This window comes from Hippocampus bargibanti, linkage group LG07 (assembly GCF_051943395.1).
Source record: "Hippocampus bargibanti isolate YZ-2025 linkage group LG07, ASM5194339v1, whole genome shotgun sequence".
Taxonomy (NCBI): Eukaryota; Metazoa; Chordata; class Actinopteri; order Syngnathiformes; family Syngnathidae; genus Hippocampus; species Hippocampus bargibanti.
This window is the reverse complement of record NC_142740.1, coordinates 17,742,862-17,760,199: the sequence shown is the minus strand read 5'-3', so window position 1 is coordinate 17,760,199 and position 17,338 is coordinate 17,742,862. Positions and strand designations below refer to the sequence as shown.

General features: G+C 41.8%; 1 protein-coding gene across 7 annotated transcripts in view; it reads right to left on the bottom strand.

The window, feature by feature from the left end:
• elavl4 (ELAV like RNA binding protein 4) overlaps window positions 1–17,338 on the bottom strand; it is a 109,836-nt gene that overhangs the window by 73,059 nt on the left and 19,439 nt on the right. The window contains exon 1 of one of the 7 annotated variants that reach the window (XM_089000381.1): window positions 3,039–3,323. The exons of the other annotated variants lie outside the window; for them this stretch is intronic. Coding sequence (XP_088856507.1) covers window positions 3,039–3,062 — 24 coding nt within the window. The 5' untranslated portion in view covers window positions 3,063–3,323. Of the gene's footprint in view, window positions 1–3,038; window positions 3,324–17,338 lie in introns of those variants that run through there. 7 annotated transcript variants of the gene reach the window in all.

Below are 17,338 nucleotides of genomic sequence, written 5' to 3'. Positions count from 1 at the left end.
ATCCGAGAAAGCACGGCAAATTCACTCTGATATCGTCATGCCGCAACCTGGAAGTTTGCCGTATATTGATGATTTTAAAGCTAGCAACGGATGGTTCGAGAACTTTAAGCGCCGTACAGGGAGTCACTGCGTTATTCGTCATGGTGAGACAGCCAGTTCTGACAGTAAAGCTGCAGAAAGCCTACAAGGGATCATTCATCGAAATTGTGAAAGAAGAAGGCGACGTTCCTCAGCAAGTATTTAATGCAGATGAGACCGGCCTTTTTGGAAAAAGATGCCTAACCGGACATTCATAACACAGTAAGAGAAGTCTGAACCCCATTCCATCAAGCCATCAACGACCATCACAAAGGTGAATAAAACGACTTTATTATAGAGTAAAGCTATGAGCTAGAAACAACAGCGCCTCTACTGGTGGCTGCTAAGTACCGCACCTCACTGTACAGTATCTCCATAATTAACTGGACAATCAAGATGAAAAGTTCGACATAGAGGTCATCCTTTTCCACGACAAAGTGACAATTTTAAACGATACATGCTCCGTCAAAAACATCTGCCCATCGCCGCGAAAAAGCTATCCCAATCAATATACAACTGGAAATTGATGGTGTAGTCTTGTCCATCCATCCATTTTCCGTACCACTTATTCCTCATTAGGGTCGCGGGGGGTGCTGGAGCCTATCTCAGCTGTCTTCGGGCACAAGGCGGGGGACACCCTGAATTGGTTGCCAGCCAATCGCAGGGCACACAAAGACGTACAATAGGCACTCTCACACTCACACCTAAGGACAATTTGGAGTGGTCAATCTGCCTGCCATGCATGTTTTTGGAGTGTGGGAGGAAACCGGAGTTCCCGGAGAAAACTCACGCGGTTCCGGGGAGAACATGCAAACTCCACACTGTGAAGCCGGTGTGCTAACCACTCGACTACCGGGCCGCCCGGTGTAGTCTTGTTTATTTTCAAATTCACATCACAAGACTGAGTTCATTTACCCCGGTAAATCGACAATGTGCTACAAATAGGAATATAGCCATCTGTCATGACATTATTTGCGCATGATTGCTCTTATCACAAGATACAGGAACAAAAATACACCTAGTGCCGTAACCTTTTTATGAACTGCAATCTTCCTTCCCGCTCACAACTATAAATGTGATTAACTGCACGGTAACTTGTGATTGCCTGTGTGTATGACTGTGTATGTGTAAAGTGCTCACTTAACACAATTACCACTTCTCAGTCGAACATGAAGGAACGAAGTGTTCATCACGGGTCCGCTCCACTGTGTAGGTGATATCAGGTGGCCTTGATAACGAGGAAAAAAGGGTTTTCAATGACACCATTATTTAAGTTGAATTTGAGGAGACCGTGTTAAATAAATACTTGACACGCAGAATTAACAGAGGGGTTACGCATCGCCGGCAATGACCATTATGGCCCGGAAAATTTACCACTCGCATGGGAAATTGGTCATATATTTCCGAAATTTCCGTCCCAAAGGATACTCGATGCAAGGTTTTTAGTCATCATCATTTTAGTCAACTTTTTCCATGATAGTATTATAAATTGCTGTTTTACCTGTTTGCAATGAATTCTGCTTATACTATAAGCTTCAATGCGACACGTGTCTTCCTGTAATTGGCCCGGTCACATTCTTGGTCTTGATATTTCTGACTTTCATTTTTGCGTCACCATATTTTAACATCAGAGTAACAGACTGTGTACCTCACTTACATTAAATTCCTGATACCTACATTTGCCGGCTGCACAGCCCTTATAATAAATTCCTTACACACTCCATCCGATTAGCATTGATGTGTATAACCTTGGAGCTCACCGTGTTCCGCCTGAGGGTAATAGAGTCACTGCATGTTGCTATCCTTGCGTGCATATGCGTGTGTGCGTGTGCGTGCGTGAGGTGATAGCTCAGGCGCCCCGCTGGCTCACATCAGAAAGTTCAAATCACACCCTCTACAGTGTTGACTTTTAACTCCTTCTTTTCCATTTTCGCCCCTTTCTTTCACCTTCTCTTCAGCTGTGTGTGATGTATAAGCTCTCTGTTCATGTCCATCTGCCCAGACCATTTTCTGCCTCCATCAATCAAGTGCTGCTGCGGAGCATCTATTCCTCACTTAACTGCAAGCCTCCTAATGTCCGTCCTGGTCAACAAGCAGAGTGGATCTGATTAGCATTTTGATTGCATCAAATGAGAAGAAGCCAGCAACCTACACAATCAAACGTTTACTTGACGATAGATTCATTGTAGTGTTGCAAATGATCTTGTCGGCAAACGTGGAGTCAGTCTGCTCTGTAAAAGTAATTTGACAAACACAAAGATGCCTCTAGAATGTAAACTGTAATTGTAGGTACTCAGTACTCAGTAGGTGTCATCGGTGGCGCAGCATCTACGAGGAAATAAAACTGAGGGACACCTGACAGTTGAGGAGACATGCGGTACATACAAGGTCGCTCGTTCTGCTAGCACGGGTTCTGCCCCTTTCTTGAAGGTGATGGATGATGACAAAATGGATGTAAAGTTGGAAGTGAAGGAAACTGAGCAAAGTACAAAACAGACTATACGCACCGAGCACGTTTCATTCACACACTCATAATCATCTCACGGCATTACAAATTGTAATCTGGGGCATGTGCGGAACTCATAAATATCTACTCTCGAGTACACAAGCAGCATGACGGATAACATGTCTCCTCACCTCATTTGGACAGGCTACTTTGCATATATGAACATGGCAGAAATTACCGACAACAGTCAAGCGGCTCAACTACAGCCCATGCTTGCGGGCAAATATTTCAGCGTGATGCAAAGGCACGGAAACATTGAAGAAAACATTATTTAACCCTTTCCGTTCGCCTCTGCCTTAAACCTGCGCACCATCTTGCATGTTACCAATGCTGTGCGAAAATGACCCATTGTGGAAACTTGTGTAAGTTAAACAACAGTGAGAACTACATCTTCAAATGCATTTTAGTAGAGAATCTCGTGAGCAAAGCACAAGCCCGAAGCTTTTTTTCCTACCATCTTAAACCCATTCCACTCCATTTGGGAGATGCCGATGGTTGTCTCACGATCTTTTTCTCTTTCGATCACTCTCTCCCTTGTATTCTCTTGTTCTCCACGCACAGCAGCTACGGTGAACGCTTCCGCCGAGAGAAGCTGGACAAACTCAGCCCTTTGCTGTCTTGTTATTCTCTCTTTGGCTTCCTCTTCCTCTCTTCAGAGTCTCAGTGGCGAGCGGAGAGCGGCTGAGTGGAGATGTGCGGCACAGGCATCGCCTTCTTTCACAGATGCTCAGAGTAGAATGATGAGCTTGGATGTGAGTGCAGCCAGCCCCCTCCACCCAACTCCCCTCCCTCCTCTCACATCCACACGCCCAGTCCCCTGCTCAACTGGAGATCAGTGCCCGCCCACTCCCCCTTGCGCCTACCCCGTCTATCTCCTAGAATTTGTCATTGGCGTCTTGGCTTGCCCATCAGCTCACCCCCTCACTCGGTGTTAACACCTTCGCTCTCTAGCTGGCTCCGAGCCCTCGTCAGCACACGCCAGCCTCAGCCTGATTTTGGCAGAGAAAAGGCTTTTTGAATCCGAGCAAAGTAATCAATCGCCGTTCAGCTCTGTGCCTGAGCGAGCTGGTGCTGAGCAACGTGGAGTTTGGGCTCGAGAAGAGTGATTGCAGCCTCGGGCGTTATGGTAATAGGATGCCTGCAAAGCACGGTGTATATAAATTACCTATTACTGAGTGTCCTCTGTACATTTGCATTGGGGTGTGGATAGTGTGGCCTTCACCATTCCACACTGTCTTCTATATATTTTAAAACAATTGGGTCTATTGATTTTTACATTTGGCATTTTAAATGGCCTCGCCGATTTAATTTGCCGCTTATGGCAAAAAGACCATTTGAATATGCAACCTTATACATATGGATCAATAATAAAGCAAGCAAAGAGAATAAAGCTCAGATCTGATTGAGAAATTTAAAATGGCAGTTCTCGTAAGTTTGTACTGGCGTTAAAAACTAAGGGCTTCTTTTATATTATATGAAACTAAGCTCACAGTATGAATGTAATATAGTTCCGCACCAATGCCAGCTGCAACCACAGACATACAATTAATCATGCCACCCAAAAAAAGCTTTGCCCACGTGAAAGGAGCCTTTACGGAACATAGAAGATGATTGTAAAAGCCTATCAATCCACGGCACACAACAAAAACAATAAAGTTCCAAAAGGTGTCAAGATACTTTTCAAGAAGGGGTGTCAAACTATTTTTTTTTGCCACAGGCCACATTACAGTTTCCTCTCGGGGGCAGTTATGAATTAGGGGAAGCCATTCAAATATTTAATCCCCTCCACATATTAGATATAGAGTGCACAACAAATTAATGACTAACTAGTTTTCAAATGTGAAGGGAAGAGTAATGACTGCAGTTGTGGTTTACATATGACAATTCGAAATTTTGGTTTGGACTTTAGTAGGTATCATGACTCTTGACATGCTTGATTTGCTTTCACGGGCCAAATGAAATGATTTGGCGGACCAGATTTAGCCCCCAGGCCGTGACTTTGATACCTGTGCTTTAACAGAAAGTTGCTTACAAGAAAATAACCACATAAGCGTTGGCACGTTGCAGACAAATCCTACAATCACCCAAAACACACAGAAATATGACAACGATGTCAAGATTGGAGCGCCATTCTGATGAAAAGAGAGCACACACACAATCCCAGCTATTTCTCCCTTGATAATCAGCCGAGGGATATTTGGGATCTGAAAACAGGCGGGCTCCCATTGGTTGACTGCATAAGCGTGGGAGAGGGTGGTGCCGGCGTGTTCTTGAAAGCTTAGGGGGGTGAGGATGCATGCATCTTATCATCGTCATGTGTGAACACAGTGAGTGATGAAAGATGAAGCAATAAAAGTCATCAGTAACAGCTGAACCTGATGAGACCAATCCAGAAAGTGGACCAAAATGTCAACCTTAGTAATATAATATGCTTAGTTTTCACTCGTGGTCAATTTATCATGCATTTATTATTTATTATGGCGGATAACTAGCTTTGAAATCAGAAGAAAAAAAAGAATATTTTTCTTGCTCAATGGCTGTTCAAGTTACTCTTAAAAGGGGTTTGGTCCGAGAAAATTGCTTGCGAGTTAGCATGATTTCTCAAATGTAAATTATGGAGTCTACTGATGAATAGATCAGGATGTGTGAGTTTCACTCAAAAACACGTTTCCCCGCAGTAAAAGGAAAATAAAGAACTGGTAGCCTTTCGTTTCACAGACAGACAAGAAGGGGGAGCTCTTGCTTCCTCTAACACGCTTTTACCTGCAAGCAATACCAGTTCCATGCAGCCACTGTTTCTGAACACTCGACACAGACGTGTCGTCGACCGAGACATGCATTTCCTCCACTCCAAACAAACATAATGCTTGCTCTGACACACATATTGTAAAATCATGGATTTACATTATTTACACCTGACGAGAGCAGCATGTCATTTGTCTCTTAAATGCAATGCAGCTCAATTGCCGTTCTTGGTGGTTATGGTATGGAAACATAAACAAATGATGACAAACGTCAGGCAATGTGCATGTCGGGATAGGCGTGATGATTTCAGATCACCAGGGGCTTTGTTTGGAAGAAAGTCTAACCTGAAAATCAGTCGAAATACTTGTTAGCAAGGGTGCTTTCTATGAATGATTCTTAGTCCAACTAGTTTACTGCCCAAACGAGCACCAGAAGAAAAAAAGGCACAAAGTGTACCCGCTGATTCCAACAGAATGTCGTTCTTATGTTAAGTTCCAACAGAGCGTGATATTAACAGAGTGGGCTGTAAATTTCAGACACTCAAGAAAGATATTCAACAATCAGTCACACATTACGTAAAATCCAGATAGTCAAGTAAAAAATTAAACAAAAATAGCAATTGTGAATTGAGCATCTAACGTGCAAATGAACAGAACATTGCGTCGGCTGCAAATAGTACATACTCAGAGAACCGGAAAGACTTGCAAAAACCTAAAAATATTTTCAGGTTAGCACTGGTGAATGAAAAGGTAAGCATTCCAACATTTTTGCAGCAACATTTTCTTCAGATTATTCGATAAATCGATGGAATCATCAAGAGAATAATCCATTCTAAAAGTATTCAACTGTGATGAAAGCATTTGTTTTCTCAAGAACAAATCAAATCCAAATGTTTTGTTTTTCTACATGAGAAAATGAATGTGTGAGCAGTTGTTTTCTTTCATGATCGACAAAATCCGATGAAACTGCAGCACCATGATTTTTATAGACTATGAAAGCGACTGCAACTACTTGGCTCCAAACACAATTTGCTTTGCACTCCTATCTTGTGCTAGCTTGCGTGTGTGTCACTCCTAAAGATGAAAAGATGAAATCATGTTGCAGCCATGTCCTAGTTACGGCTACACGCTGTGCGTTACAGTATTGAGGCGAGATGGAAGGAGTGGTTGAGATATCCTATCAAGGGCATTTCTTCGGCTTCAATCTTACTGTTATTATTCAGTGTCCTTCTCCATGTCAAGACAAGTGGAATTCTTTATTTCACGTTGATGCATAGAATATGCAATGAGCATGAGAAGATGCATAATCACAGTATGGCGGTGGTGTCAAACTCATATTTGTCGCAGGCCACATCGTAGTTACGGTTTCCCTTAGAGGACCCTTATGAATTTTGGGAAACCATATAATTGTTTCATCATTTCCACATATTACACACATAGCACACAATAAAATAATGAATAACTAGTTGTCAAATTTGAAGTGAAAAATAATGATCATTAGAAATTGGACAATTGGAAATTTTGGTTCGGACTTTAACAAGCATCATGACATTTCACACGTTAGATTTGCTTTCGCGGTCTGAATACAATGATGTGGTAGGCCGGATTTGGCCCCTGGGCCATGACTTTGACACCTGTGCAGTATGGTGTTCCAGGTGCATAGCTGTGGCGTCACCGGTGCGCACCGCAGCTTTAATGTCTTTCAATTCCTTGATCTCCTTGATGTGCGTCTCACCTTGACGCATATCACACGCTTGAAAATGGTATAAAAGCAGTTGTCGTGGGACAGAGAGAATCAGACTCATCTCTGACTCACAGACTCAAAGAGCCTTGCAAAGACCCGCACAGGCACGCCCGGCTCACGCCGGGCATCGGGCGGACATCACGGCACGACTTGCTCGACTTCACGCCACGATCAAGCTCTGCGCGTCACCTGCCTGGGAGATGTGACAACGAACCTACTTACAAATAAAGAGAACCATCAAACTCTTTATAGCGTTCATAAGAACATAAAACAATTCCTCTGCATGGGCTGTCTTTCAGATTTGTTAAAGAGTTATGTATTAAGTATTTCAAAACAAATGCATGAAATAGCTTTGTCTTATGAAAGGTTGCTTAGCCTAATGCTAAGAAACAAAACAAAATACCAGTCTTGGGCAAGGAACACCATTGGTGTCATGGTGCTAAAACTCTTTTGGCAAGAGATATTTGAAAGACAAACCAGTACAAACCATAAATAGACAATGTACCTCACAGCAATACATTTGTTGTCCTCTGCAAAAAACAATTACAGTTTATTGACAAATTTTGACCATCTCCATATATATTTACGTGACTGCATTATACCATATTCAAGTAGTGTACACCAGAAGGCCATTTTCTAATTTTAGATTTTACAAAAATTCTTCATTTTTGGCAGGAACGAATTAATCACTTTTCCATGCATTTCAGTGGGGAATGATGATTTGATATGAATGTTCAGAGTGTGGTCAGGAAACTAATCAAACTTCTATTTCAAATGTACTTCTAATAGAATAATATTTTATCTCTTCGACAGGTCAACAATTCACATTCAAATTAGCCATGTGTGATCAATCATACAGATCTCAGAAGGTGAATGTTCAAAACAAAGCTGTAGAATATGGAGCAGTTTGAATTCAACATTAAAAATCCCATTCACCAAGACCACAAATATAATTGCGTGACTACTACTTATGTTTACTACTTTTATAACCACTATTCCTAGTACTACTACTGCCACCACTGCAAACACAACAATAAATACTCCAACCATTATAAAACAATAAACACCAAATATTCAGTTGTCAATATTTTATTAAAATCTAAATGAAAGTTATCCATAACACAGGAAAGCTAGCTTTGCTGTCAGCTGTGTTAAACTCCATCTCACCAACTGCGATATATTGGCATTCACAAACACACAAAGCTAGGTGCACGTGTCAAAGACAAAAACACAGCACGCAACAGTGACACACAAAGTGCCTGCCAGTCTCCAACTGTGAATGGCGGGGAGCGCTCGGGCTTCGAGTGCTCGACCTCACAAGTGTACTTCAGCCGGTGCTTTGAGCATGTTAATTCACAAATCGAGAACTGGCTAATTGGCATGAACCGTCCGTGCCCTTCATTCTGCCCTGGTTCTTCACCACAAACCCCTCCTCGTCACACACCATAATGGGTTAACCGCACCCCATTGTGTCTCCCACTCTCTTTTCAGTCTCAATCAGCTCACAGGGATTTCTATTTGCTTTGGCCTACAAATGTTGAATTTATATCCTGGTTTGAACAAAGATTGAGTGTGTTGCAAGCATGGGTTTGTGTGCCGAGGCACAATATTCAGCCACCCAATGTGGAGCTTTCTGATAACGGCAGCCGCATAGGAGACATAAGAGAAAAAAAAAATGAAGCAAGGAGGAAAAAATAGCATTCAACGTTCATCAGATTTGAATATGCAGTGTGCACAGTGATAATTGTGACCACTTTTGCTGTGGGTCCTTGTTAACTGTCACCCACTGCGTTTCCACACCTGTCTTGCGTTTCTTTCCGCATAATGAGAAATTCTATTTCAAGGAGAAGTGATGATTCCAGCATCAATGTTACAAAAGGCAAAAGGAAGGATACATGTGTTTTTTTGTATTGTATTTTTTTGCAACACAAGGCAAAACGACATAATCGCCAGACATCTTCAGAACAGTTTCCCTCAAACAAGTATGCAAGAGTAAATACAATTCAAATGTGCACTGATGGCCACACGCAGGATGCCAACAAAGCTCTATAGAAAACTAAAGGTAGGCTACTGAGCCTAATACATTTTACAGCCTCATAAGACCCTCAAAGTTACTGTGTGTGTGTGCACGCGTGTGTGTGTGTATGTGTGTGTGTGTCTGTGTCTGTGTGTGTGTGTGTGTGTGTCTACAGTGACGGAATACATCAAAACAACATTCTAGGACAACCGACGCCTCCGGACAAGTTAAGTCCATAATTTGTAAAATCACTTCACATGACTACTACTGAGCATATTTTACAACGATTCCACCGCATATATAGCTATATCTTACGTTTTAAGACTCGCGCTGAATATTCAGGAAGTCTCGTTTTCAAGTTGACGACGATCCCCACGTGACGTCACGTTTCGAACGCCCCTGAGCGAGAAAGCGACACACAAGGCATTTTGCGGTACTTTGTTTGGTTTGATCCGTGTTGATGGCAAAATTAGAAGGGAAATACATGAATAACGCAATGGTGAATCGTTGTGTGTTGCACCAAGACAACTATTTGATATTCGCTGACACAAATTCCCAGCAGACAAATCACCCCATTTCCAACAGAGCTTGGGCGCCATCTTCTGCATTTTCTGGGTGCTACATTGCTGTCATTGATGGCTCGAATTGATATGGGCTGACTCTTTTAATCGATTGCAAACATTTTTGCTTTCCTCTTCAGAACTATTTATTCATATTCATAAGTGGATGAGTAACAAGAAAGCATCTTCTCCAAATCTAAAGCCATTGTTTTGATTCTCGAGCAAGGCAAGACGTCTTGGCGTGACGTCACGAACAAGGGGGCGGGACCTTCTGAAACTGGCCATTTCCGGTTTCATTTTGAATTCGTTTTTGGACACTTGAAGTCATTTTTGTTGGTGTGTTTCATTTGACTAAAAATATCAGCCTGCGTGTGTTTGGTATTTTAGATGCAATAAAACGTTTTTCTGATGTCAGTTAGGAAACAAAAAAATGGTGTCGGTTGTCCTTTCAGGTACAAGTGTCTACAAAAACCCTGGCACAGATTGAGACCACACTTTGTGCTAGACTTACACAGAAACGAAAGGGAAGAAGAGGGGTGATTTCAACAACATGGGATGTCTATTTTGGGGGAAAAAAATTTAGACAACAAGAAACCAGAATGACTGTAAAGAGGCATTACTTTTCAAATTATCTTAAAAGCGTGTACAGTACTTCCTCAGGTTACAAAATAAAGGGATACAACACCGTGGAGAATGAACAGAAACAGCTTGATAGAGAATTGCTGGGAAAAAAATGGCATCTCAAAACAGCATGAAAGCATCTTTTATCATGAGGAAGGAAAACATTTAAACATGAGAGGCAGTTGGCAAAACTCTTATCCGCCATAGAGTTTAATAGGATCGGCTTCAACTAAGGTAAGACAACCTATTTGGGTAGAAGCCTCTATTAGTTTTGAAGTGGATGATACAACAGGTGTTTATTGAGATATGGTCTCGAGTAGAGGCCACTATTTGCTGAATTACAGTCTACTGGTACAATAAGTTTATCCGCAGTTCTCTCATCCAATCTCCCGATCCATATCATTTGTCTCTCGGGTGTTTCTGGGATTCTACTGGATCTAATGATTCAAAGGATTTAGTGCTCGGCAAAAGTACAGTGCCCATGTTAATCAATGAGCTATTTTAAATCATCTCAAAACATCGAGATGCCAAAACTAATAAGCTTGAAAAAACTGTATACAGTATATACACATACACAAGATTACAAGATAACTTTCTATAGTGATATTAATACATTTCATCACATAATTATGACACTAATCATCACAAAATCTTGTTTACATGGCTACCATACCAGGATCACTTTGAGAAAAAATAATAACAGCACTGGCAACACTGCTCCAACACAACTCGATGACAAAAAAACAAAACAAAAGAAACAAATACCGTACTTTCCAGTCTATAAGGCGCACCGGACTAAAAGGCACATCTTCAATGAATGGCATGTTTTAAGAATGTTTCCATATATAAGGGACGCCACATTATAAGGCGCTATAGTAGAAGTTGGGGTTACGTTTTATATATCCCAGCAAGGACTGGCCACTACTACTTCTACAACGGGAAATTGAGTCGGTGGCTGCTGACAGTAGTTGCGAAGCCTGTTGTGTCTCATTTTTGCCTCACATAAGGCGCACTGGCGTATAGGGGACAGGGTCGTCTTTTGAAAAAAACATGGGCTTTTGGGTGCGCCTTATACACCAGACAATAGGGTTGTTTGGCAGATTCCAAATTAAAGCCTAACAGCACTATCCTGAGCCCAATGCATTTGAATGTGTTGCTTAACTAGGCTGTTCTTGATTTGCCCTTGAAGGACAGATTGAGTTGCCCTTTACAAATTCTGGCAGTCCAAGCGTGTTTTGGGCTACTCAGACTGATGATGAGCTCTTTGTTGGCATGTGTCCACCCTCTGGCGGAAACAATCAACAAATGAGAATTGTAGGCTTCAACCTGTCCGTCAGTCTGTCTGTCTGTCCTGAGACAATTACAGACATCAGGCAGCTATTAGCATGATGGGGCACTCGGTGCACAACAATGGTCGGCTTGGATCATGTTGACCGCTGATGTTTGTTTCAGTGTTAAGACCATGGGCTTTTATTTGAATCAATGGCGTGCACAGTGTGGAGACTGATTTGAGGTAATTTCATGGTCCAAAGCACAGCGCACCTCCACTGCTGTTGTATGTTAAATCAAATCACCTCTCTTCTGTCTCTTCAAAAACAAAGAAAGAAAAAAAAAGGCCGCGTGGTTCTGCTCTGCCGACCTGGCATCGTATTTGAAACCACAGCAGAGCGAATGATGTTATATTATCTCAGGATCACAGTCAACTTCACTGTGAGTCATCAAAGCACTAAATGGGCAGCGTTGAGGAAATAAAAGGCACAGAAATAAAAGAAAATCGCTTGTTCACAAGTGTGAAGACCTGCCAAACTGGAGCCCCGGAAGGCACTGGGAACATTTTCCACACCACAATAACATTTGTTATAACTTAACACTCATACGGTTGTTTCATCTGGTGAAACAACAATCACCGGATTTTCTCAAACATTATCAGTAACCACGTTGATATCTTGATGAAAAACAGTGGGCGAAAAGATGTCAAGATGACTTAAAATTGAACATTAGCGAGGGAAATGGAGACGCAGCGGGGCCTTCTGTGTTGACTATGAGCAATTACAGACAACGTTTTACACTCGCTAAAGCACAGGTGTCAAAGTCAAGGCCCGGGGGCCAAATCCGGCCCGCCACATCATTTTTTTCGGCCCGCGAAAGCAAATCAAACTTGTGAAATTCCATGATACTTGCTAAGATCCTGACCAAAATTTCATATTTTTGGATGTACACCACAATAACAGTCATTATTCTTGACTTCAGATTTGAAAACTAGTTATTCCTTAATTGGTTGTGCGCTCTATATGTAATATGTGCAGGGGCTTAAACATTCTAATGGCCTCCCCAAATTCATAACGGCCCTCAAGAAGAAACCTTAACTATAATGTGGCCCGCGGCAAAAAATGACTTTGACACCCCTGCGCTAAAGTGTAAACTTGCAAACTCTCTGATGGGCGGCCTTGGAATAAACGCCTGCATGAAAATAGTCTTTGACGAACGCTATCAAGGATGAGAAAATCCCAGTTACAGTAGCTGGTTTCCTCCTACATACCGGGGCATGGAAAGGCATCAACTGAACCCCTGTCTGTGTCGCTGTGCGTGGAAGAAACTCCTGCTCAGATCAGAAGTGAATACTTCATGCTGATCCTGGATAGAGGCTATACCAGGGGTGGGCAAACTTTTTGACTCGCGGGCCGCTTTGGGTTCTAAAATTTGACAGAGGGGCCGGGCCAGGAGCATTGGGAGGGAGTGTTTGGGCCGGAAATACTAAACCTAAAGCATTAAAGGACAACCGACGCCTCCCGACAAGTTATGTCCATAATTTATAAAATCACTTCAAATGACTTTGACTGAGCGTATTTTACAAAGATTCCACAGCATATAGCTATAGTTTACGTTCTAAGACTTGCGCTGAATATTCACTAAGTCTTGTTTTCGAGTTGATGACGATCCCCATGTGACGTCACGTTTGGACCGCCCCTGACCGAGAAAGTGACACACAATGCATTTTGGGTACTTTTTTTGGTCTGAAAACTTCGTGTTGATGGCGAAATTAGAAGGAAAACACATAAATAACGCCATGGTGACAAGAGGCAGGGTGTATGCTGGATTAATCAGCAGTTCATTGGTATGTACTGTACATACAATTCAGAATTCAAAGCAAAAAAAAAAGTCTGATGTCAAACGAGACTTCTGAATTTGCGCCGCCACCATGCCACATGACACCCAAGTTGTCAGTATCCCGGGCAAAGGCACAGCAGTTTGAATTGGCTTTCCCTGCCTTTACTTCATTAGGGGGAACTTTCACAGAGCATATAGGAGAAGAAAAGGAGCATGTAACAAGTATAAGAGCAGCCGCACCATTGGGTAAATGTAGCCACAAAATACAAGTTTGTTACTTTATTGTTTTACTTTTTGTTTTACAAAATGGAACTGTATAGTGCCACTTAGCAGTTTTTTTGACAACGATACTAGTGCAGCGTGTTCTACCGGAAACAAATTCCTTGTGTGTTCTACATACTTGGCAATAAAGATGATTCTGATTCTGATTCTGATTCTGATTAACTTCAACACATGCTGCAATACATTCTTTTCGACCTTCAACCTTCTACTTCCTGGCTATTTTAGAGTCATTATAAGGAACAGATAATGGAGGGTCTTAGAGGCTGCAAACAAACATAAATGAAAGGTTTGTACAGGTGCCCAGAGAGGCTTAGCTTGCTATTGGCTGTTGATTCCGGCATGTGTGTTGGCACTCAGCAGGTATTCTCGACAGGATTCTGGTGGATTATTGCCCATTTGGACAGCAGAGTGTCCGCAGTTTGAGGTGACATTCAACTTCAGCGACCTCGCACCTCACCGCTTGACTATCAGTTGCACACAATGTATGCTCATTTCTGGATAGTACAGTGTAGTACGGATTTGAGCATGCGTACAAGAGTGTGAGGTTACCTGCGTTAAAATAAGTAGCATAGGGGCGGATAAGATGGGTCAGTTGAGTCTACTAAAGTGCGATTTGGAGCAGGGGAAAAGAGAGCAGCCCGTTTCGTGTTTGATCATGGTTGGGGGTACATTCATGCTCATACGGTGACTGCTGGGGTCCATCTGGTGGAGGCTTTAATCAACCCACATATGCACATGCTATAGATAGACCAATAGCTCACAGGACATTTTTTGGGGGCTGGGGTGGGTTGTCATATAACACTATTTATTGTAGGGATTTTGACAGTCATTCTTCAGTTCATCAATTACCACTGCAGATATCAGGTGGCAAAAATGGCATTCAATCATCACCGGCAAACGACTTGCGATATTTATTACCGCTCCAAAACACCTCACACTAGCAAGCTCACCATTAAAGGCTCAACTATACACAGCTTTTGATAAGGCATAACCTTTCGTAAATGACACACATCCAGCATCATTTGCAAGCATGGCCCACAGCACCATGAGGATAAAACATGGAGAGGCTCAGGAAAACCCGGGCTCTTGAAATGTCACTTCATGCTTAAGCGCCGTTTTCTATGCTTGGAGAAAATCCAGTGGGCAATGTAGATGAAGGTAATGGCGGGTGGGGGGTTCCGTCCTGTTTCAGTTAAATGCCTTTATGCTTGGAGACATGCTTGAGTTAGTTAATGTTTCTGGGAACACTTGGATGGTTAAGGGAAAAAATAACATAAGAACTACAACATGGTTTTCATGATACAGTATATGCAGCATGTAACTTATGGGTTTTCTGCAACAAAATAAAGTATTGTCAAGGCTATTTTTCTTGGCATGATTTCTAAGGGTAAATAGTGAGGCTAAAATGAGACACGAAAGTTACGATTTGATTTGTACTTGCATTACTTGTGTTTTGTTCATCTACGCTCATGCGGAAAATGAACAAAAAAAAGAACAGTGACATCAGTGCCTTTCCAGCAGCTCATGTATTTTGTTTTTCTACTTTCATTCCTTTCATCACTTTGCTGCTGTGAAATGTAAATTTCTCCACTGTGAGACTAATAAAGGCATATCCAATCCAATCCAATAACCGAAGTACAGTACACTGAACATACATTTCAAACCACGATTTTTGTGTTTCGTGATACCCCGCGTACACTTCAAGTAGATGTTTATTATACTTGAAAAAATGTATCTGGGTGCAGACTATCCATCTACAGTAAAGTCTCGTTATATCGATATTCAAGGGAGTCCGAAAAAATATCGATATAACCGGGACTATCGATATATCCAACCCTGTTTGCATGTAATTTTCTCCGTGCGTGCATAGAAATAGTATCGATATAACCGGGACTATCGATATATCCGATATCGATATTACTGTATTTATTGATGTATTCGTTTCTTTTAAAGGTTGGATCTTTTTGAAAGATGATGTGGAGGAAAAATCCCAAAAGGGACTGGGTTAAGTTTGAGACTTTTGACTGTATGTATAAATCCAGAACAGATGATATCAATTCTTAAAAGTTTGGCCATTAAATTGTTTCATACTGCTCAGCAGTCACAAAAGTCACAGACATCACTTACTTATGGTGAGAGCTCAAGCTTTGTCTCATCTTCGGCAATTAGCCAATCAATAACAAAAACACAACTGCCCATCAAATGATCACTTTGAAGCAGTGTTAAACGATGTTGTTTATCAACATGCCAGAGTGGTCAATAAAGGCCATTTCTCAGGTATTGGCTGGCATTTGTCAGCTCAGCGTCAACATGCTCATTTCCAAACAGGAGCTGCTGCATCTTGCCTAATAAGGGGTCTTCACCTGTAAAATCTATCAAGTACTATATCGCAAATTGGCATTCCAAAGGGCATCATCTTTAAGCGGGTAAACTGAAAGTTGCTTCGGCCAGGCAGATTTACTTTTCATTCCAAATTGGAGTCTGATTTGTCTGCGATGACAGAGTTGAAGCTATCGTCGCAGATTATCGTGGACAGAGGTAAGCCAGCTAAAGGCTTTCAATGGCTAATACCGCTTTTGTCAATGTTTATCAGGTTAACATGTAATATACAGAGAATTTATACACTCGCATATTTGTGTCAGTGTCACTTCATATCATAATTCAACGATGATGATCTGAAATAAAAATGGTGCTGCTTGAGTCACTAACTACATCTGCTCCAAAAGTTAGTTCTACATCCATCCATTTTCCAAACCGCTTATCGTTTTATAATTTACAATTAACGTCCATGTGCAAATAACGGAATGTACAGAATTACCTTATCTCAACAAGCTGAATAATAACATTTCAACTGGATTTGAAGTCATTGTCCAAGAGAGCAGAAAAATAGTTGAAATGCTTTCTTCTACCCCCACACGACTAAGCTGGATTTAGCAGAAATAAGCAGAAAGAAAGAATAGCACCAAATCAATTTTTTTGCTTATTCAAACTATTAAACTGCACATGTCAACACGGACTGGAGATAAATTCTCAGTTGCTGTATAATATAACATCGACTCAAGTAATTATGTGGGTCTGAAAGCTTCATTTAGCCGAGGTTTATGCCATTTCAGCGTATCAGTCTAAAATGTAAAAATGAGAAATTTATGTTGACTTTTCCATTTCATCTTAGTGTATCATTTTACTCACACACTTGTCAGTTAGGGTTATACGACAGAATGTTCAAATCACGTTCCTTGTTTGTATGGTGTCTTGGTTTTTGATCTGAAATAGGATTATGCGTGATGCAAATGCTCGCCAAAGTCAAAGCGTAGGTGTAATTGTGGGTCAAAGAAAGGACATTAAGATAGAGAGGTGACCTTTTAGTCGGCGGGGGCTTTCTTGTTGGCTCAGCGGGATGCTCTGGGTTTCGACGATTTGTTTATGGATCACATCTCAGGGCTGATGCTTGTTCCCTCTCTGAGCGGATGTAGTGGAAAACATGCTTGGTGGCAAAACACCGTGAAGCCGCACCCGGTGTGTGGGTGTGTGTGTGTGCTAGATTGAGTGGCGATGAATGTCAGCGCAGAGCGAAAAATGGTTGAGGGTAGCATGTGCGTGACTGTTGCGCATGTTTGTTTGTACGTTTGTGCGTGCGTGTTCTCAATCGTACGGACACCTGCTCCTTTATGTCGTGAT